Source organism: Varanus komodoensis, unplaced genomic scaffold (assembly GCF_004798865.1).
Source record: "Varanus komodoensis strain SLA01 unplaced genomic scaffold, ASM479886v1 scaffold35, whole genome shotgun sequence".
Taxonomy (NCBI): domain Eukaryota; kingdom Metazoa; phylum Chordata; class Lepidosauria; order Squamata; family Varanidae; genus Varanus; species Varanus komodoensis.
The window spans coordinates 5,526,792-5,532,791 of record NW_025335856.1 but is presented as its reverse complement, the minus strand read 5'-3'; the positions used below and the strand labels follow the sequence as shown (position 1 = coordinate 5,532,791).

The following is a 6,000-nucleotide window of genomic DNA, read 5'->3' as shown; positions in this document are numbered from 1 at the left end:
TTTTTATAACCCTAACCCTACCCTGGTGCTCACCCCTAACCCTAATATAGGGTAATATTCCACTGAAAGGTGGGCGTTTTTTAAAAAGACGCCTTTGACTGGCTTTTTCTCCCCAGCTCATCATTTCTCCCCATCCTAAGCACATTCCAACCATCAGAATCATGCCAGGACTCCTAGTTTTCCTAACCCTAACCCTACCCTGGTGCTCACCCCTAACCCTAACATGGGGTAATATCCCACTAAAGATGGGCGGTTTTTAAAAAGCCTTGGTTGAGTAGCTTTTTCTCCCCAGCTCATCATTTCTCCCAATCCTAAGCACATTCCAACCATCAGAATAATGCCAGGACTCCTAGTTTTTCTAACCCTAACCCTACCCTGGTGCTCACCCCTAACCCTAATATAGGGTAATATTCCACTGAAAGGTGGGCGATTTTTAAAAAGCCGCCTTTGGGTAGCTTTTTCTCCCCAGCTCATCATTTCTCCCGCTCCTAAACGCATTCCAACCATCAGAATCATGCCAGGACTCCTAGTTTTCCTAACCCTAACCCTATCCTGGTGCTCACCCCTAACCCTAATATGGGGTAATATTCCACTGAAAGGTGGGCGATTTTTAAAAAGCCGCCTTTGAGTAGCTTTTTCTCCCCACCTCATCGTTTCTCCCCCTCCTAAACGCATTCCAACCATCAGAATCATGCTAGGACACCTAGTTTTCCTAACCCTAACCCTACCCTGGTGCTCAGCCCTAACCCTAATATAGAGTAATATTCCACTGAAAGGTGGGCGTTTTTTAAAAAGACGCCTTTGACTAGCTTTTTCTCCCCAGCTCATCATTTCTCCCCATCCTAAACGCATTCCAACCATCAGAATCATGCCAGGACTCCTAGTTTTCCAAACCCTAACCCTACCCTGGTCCTCACCCCTAAACCTAAAGTAGGGTAATGTTCCACTGAAAGGTGGGCAATTTTTAAAAAGCCGTCTTTGAGTAGCTTTTTCTCCCTAGCTCATCATTTCTCCCCATCCTAAACGCATTCCGACCATCTGAAATATGCCAGGACTCCTGGTTTTCCTAACCCTACCCTGGTGCTCACCGCTAACCCTAATTGAGGGTAATATTCCACTGAAAGGTGGGCGATTTTTAAAAAGCCGCCTTTGAGTAGCTTTTTCTCCCCAGCTCATCATTTCTCCCCCTCCTAAACGCATTACAACCATCAGAATCATGCCAGGACTCCTGGTTTTTCTAACCCTAACCCTACCCTGGTGCTCAGCCCTAACCCTAATATAGGATAATATTCCATTGAAAGGTGGGCAATTTTTAAAAAGCCGCCATTGAGTAGCTTTTTCTCCCCAGCTCATCATTTCTCCCCATCCTAAACGCATTTCAACCATCAGAATCATGCCAGGAATTCTAGTTTTTCTAACCCTAACCCTACCCTGGTGCTCACCCCTAACCCTAAAGTAGGGTAATATTCCACTGAAAGGTGGGCGATTTTTAAAAAGCCGTCTTTGAGTAGCTTTTCCTCCCCAGCTCATCATTTCTCCCCATCCAAAACGCATTCCAACCATCAGAATCATGCCAGGACTCTTAGATTTCCTAACCCTAACCCTACCCTGGGCTCCCAGGACTGGGAATCGGTCGTGTCTGGCACAGAACCCGCTCCTCCATTGAAGGGACCCAGGAGGAGAGTGCCCAGGAAGCGGCGGTGGAGAGAGACCACGGCTCCCAAGACGTACTGGACTGTGCCGTGGTCCACAATTAGGCGGATTAATCTGTACGTTCTGTTGGCGCTGTCCCTCCAACGCCACAGAGAGATAAAGACACAAAAGGTGGCTGACGTGGCCGGCTCAGTTAAATTTGTCCAAGAGAAGATCTTTTGGTTGAGCCGCGAGAAAAAAGGAAGGATGCCTCCCAGTAGGTGGAGGAAATTGTGGCCGTGGTTGAGTGGGGATCAAGCCCCGATCACGGAATGTACGGAAACCGGTCATACATGTTGCTGAGACACATGGCATGAATCTATTAAGGAGAAATCTATAGAACGTTCTTTTGTAAATTTGATATGTAAAGCTTGGGAATCCTGTAAAAGTGTGTACTTTTGGCATTTTGATACCATGTAAATATTGGATGAGGGATTTTTCTACTTTTGTAATATTGCAATTTTGTCCCTTTTGTAACTTTTGTAGTACGTTTTTATTTAAATAAAAAATTTCAACCGAACCCTACCCTGGTGCTCACCCCTAACCCTAAAGTAGGGTAATGTTCCACTGAAAGGTGGGCGATTTTTAAAAAGACGCCTTTGACTAGCTTTTTCTCCCCAGCTCATCATTTCTCCCCCTCCTAAACGCATTCCAACCATCAGAATCATGCCAGGACTCCTAGTTTTCCTAACCCTAACCCTACCCTGGAGCTCACCGCTAACCCTAATACAGGGTAATATTCCACTGAAAGGTGGGCGATTTTTAAAAAGCCTTCTTTGAGTAGCTTTTTCTCCCCAGCTCATCATTTCTCCCCTTCCTAAACGCATTCCAACCATCAGAATCATGCCAGGACTCCTAGTTTTCCTAACCCTAACCCTACCCTGGTGCTCACCCCTAACCCTAATACACGGTAATATTCCACTGAAAGGTGGGCGATATTTAAAAAGCCTTCCTTTAGTAGTTTTTTCTGCACTGCTCATCATTTCTCCCCATTCTAAACGCATCGCAACCATCAGAATCAAGCCAGGACTCCTAGTTTTTCTAACCCTAACCCTACGCTGGTGCTCACCCCCAACCCTAATATAGGGTAATACTCCACTGAAAGGTGGGCGATTTTTAAAAAGCCTTCTTTGAGTAGCTTTTTCTCCCCAGCTCATCATTTCTCCCCTTCCTAAACGCATTCCAACCATCAAAATCATGCCAGGACTCCTAGTTTTTCTAACCCTAACCCTACCCTGGTGCTCACCCCTAACCCTAACATAGGGTAATATTCCACTGAAAGGTGGGCGCTTTTTAAAAAGTCTTCGAGTAGCTTTTTCTCCCCAGCTCCTCATTTCTCCCCATTCTAAACGCATTCCAACCATCAGAATCATGCCAGGCCTCCTAGTTTTTCTAACCCTAACCCTACCCTTGTGATCATCCCTCACCCTAATATAGGGTAATATTCCATTGAAAGGTGGGCGATTATTAAAAAGCCTTCTTTGAGCATCTTTTTCAGCACTGCTCATCATTTCTGCCCATTCTGAACACATTGAAACCATCAAAATCATGCCAAGACACCACATTTTCTAACTCTAATCCAGTGATGGTGAATCTTTTAGAAACCGAGTTCTCATACTGCAACTCAAAACCCACCTATTTATCTCAAAGTGCAAAACAGTGCAATAAAACCTGAAAATTGAGGTATCATTGTTGAAAAAACACCTCGCAGCCAGTGTAAGCAAATATATGTATATCATTGGAAGTGCACTGGCTGGTCATGTGAGAGCTCGGAAGAGTTTCGGCTAAGGAGTCGTGATTCCTGACATCATTCCCTGGTCGCTACTCCTTTCCGATTGGGGGCTTTGCCCCTATATAATGTGTCATCCAATGGCTGGCTGCTGGGGCGATGCTGGGTTGACTTGGCTCCCGTGCCGACAGAGAGGGCTCTGTGTGCCCGCTGTGGCACGCACGCCATAGGTTCACCACCACTTTTACAGAGGGATACCACGTATCCAAGCAGTTCCATAGTACTGCAGCATCCAGGAAGCTGCGTGGTCTGTGCACCTTGGCTTGTGAGTGCAGCTGATTGCTTACAGTGAATATATTCACCGGCTCATGTGGGATGCCGCTCTCACCTGATCGAGTAGAATCACAGATGACTTGACGATCTCTCTCCACTTCTGGAGCTCTGTGTCATGGTACTTCTGCTGAGACTCTAGTAACTGGGCCCATTCCGTCTGAGACTGGGGCAACCTGCCAGACAGACCAGGAGGGAAAGGTGAGCTCTGGAGGTGAAGCCAGCCTTGTGGGGTCTTCTGCGGGAGAGGGGGCAAAGTACTACCACCAGGCCACCACAGGGAGTCAGGGAAAAAGCAGCTCGTCGCGGCCAATCGCCATGCTGGGCAGCCATGATGTGTGGGGCTGCTCATGGAGCCGGTCCCTCTAGACTGGCAGGAGCGATGCTGACTAGTTGCTGTTAGGTTTCTTCCACGGTCCTGCTGGGGGCTGAGCCAAGGACCTTCTCCGTGCAGAGCAAGGATTCTGCTGCTGAACCACACGCTCCCCCCTCCCACCGCTTGGCTCTGTGCTCCCTCAGGAAGGTTGCCTTCACAAAGAACCCGAGTCCACCGCCACTATCTGAGCCCTTTCTTGCCCCTGGCCTCACCTGAACTCACCCACATCATGTGCAACAGATTGCAAAGCTGGGGTGGCTCCAATCCCACTGTGTGGAGGGGCTGGGAAGTGCTTGGTGTTTGTTTGTGCGCTTGTTTATAACTTTCGAAAGCCATCCCTTATGCGTGGCCTCTCAGGATGGCTTACAATAATTAAAACCACCACAATAAAACAGCAATAGATAGCAATTAACCAAAAATACAAATTATATAAGTCAAATAAAAGTGACTGTCAAACATTAACATTTAAATTAGTTTTTAAAATTAGTTTTTTTGGTTTGTATTGTACAACCAAGCTGCATCCTGCCCCCATCGAAGCAGGGGGAGGGTAGTTTACAATGGCTCTATTCTAAAAAGGGGGGTTAGTTTCTGGGCGAGACCCCCATGGACAGAGTGAGACCACTCAAGAGCCTCACAGTGCAAGGGGAAATTGAAGGTTCCAAAGATGGCTAGGTGTGACGAGGATGGAGTGGAGCATCGCTTGTATGCTGCGTTACCTTTCCTGTAACCGCAGGCCCTGCCAAGCCGTAAGGGTCTGAGTGGTGTATTCCAACATCCAGAGTTTGTAGAACAGCATCATATTGAGGATGACCAAAAGCACCAGGCTGGGAAGAGAAAACAGGAAAAGAATGCGAATGAGTGGCAGGCGGCTGGGCTTGCCTCCATCCACAAGGAACCTCACCCTGAAATGCCTCAAGCAGATGGTCACCATCATTTCTATGCAATGGAATGGGCTGATGCTCCCCATGTACTGGGGAATGCTGAATCCCCCCACTCCGAACTGCCCGACGTGGGCATCTAATGCATGGGGCAACGTGTCTCAGTCTCAGCATGAGGACCTCAACCTGGTCTTTGGCAGAAGCATTTTGGCTGTCTTGCTAGCTTAACCAGAGAGCCAGTGTGGTGTAGTGGTTAAGAGCGTGGGACTGTGACTCAGACGATCTGGGTCCTAGTCCCCGCTCAGCCATGGAGCCCACTGGGTGACTTTGGGCCAGTCACAGACTCTCAGCCCAGCCTACCTCACAGGGTTGTCATTGTGGGGATAAGATGGAGGAGGTGATGTAAGCTGCCTTGAGTCCTTTGTAGGAAAAAGGCAGGATATAAATCGCAACATAAATAAAATATAAATAAATAAAAATAACCAGGCTGCATTTCTTGTGCAGCACTGTCCATCTGTGTAAAAAAGGAGTGGAGAATAAACTTTGTAGGAAGTCCCCAGGGGCTGGCCCTCCTATTGCAACTCATATGCAGTGCTAGAGGACAAGCAAAAGTGTTGGAACTGCCTCTTTGGGAGGATAATCCATGGCTAGCGATCCTTCTCCATCCTTTTTGAAACTGCTCAGATGGAAGAACACAGGCCAGGTTTCAGAAGCCAGAAAAGGGGCAGACTTCACTTGGGACCCTCTCCTTTCATCCTTCTGCCCCATCTAAAGAGTGTATGAAGTTTATGAAGCCTAAGGAGATGCAAGACATAACCGTGGGGACATGTGTGCGGTGGGAAGCCGGGAGTGACAGCTAGCTCTGCTCAGTGGGAAAAGGGCTGAAGGATTCCTCTCTGGGGAGTCAAAGAGGGCTAGGGACAGCATTCTTTAATTTAAGAAGAACCAGATGAGGGGAAAGCCCTAGAGAATCTAAGCAGAGATCAGACAGAGAG

The 6,000-nt window shown here is 47.7% G+C and overlaps 1 protein-coding gene across 7 annotated transcripts in view; it reads right to left on the bottom strand.

Annotated features, from left to right (window-relative positions):
- GRAMD1B (GRAM domain containing 1B) overlaps positions 1 to 6,000 on the bottom strand; it is a 167,484-nt gene that overhangs the window by 4,544 nt on the left and 156,940 nt on the right. For all 7 annotated transcript variants that reach the window (XM_044439525.1, XM_044439527.1, XM_044439526.1 and 4 more), the window contains 2 exons: positions 4,844 to 4,951; positions 3,810 to 3,927 (listed from right to left, as the gene is read on the bottom strand). In XM_044439525.1, coding sequence (XP_044295460.1) covers positions 3,810 to 3,927; positions 4,844 to 4,951 — 226 coding nt within the window. The remainder of the gene's footprint in view (positions 1 to 3,809; positions 3,928 to 4,843; positions 4,952 to 6,000) is intronic.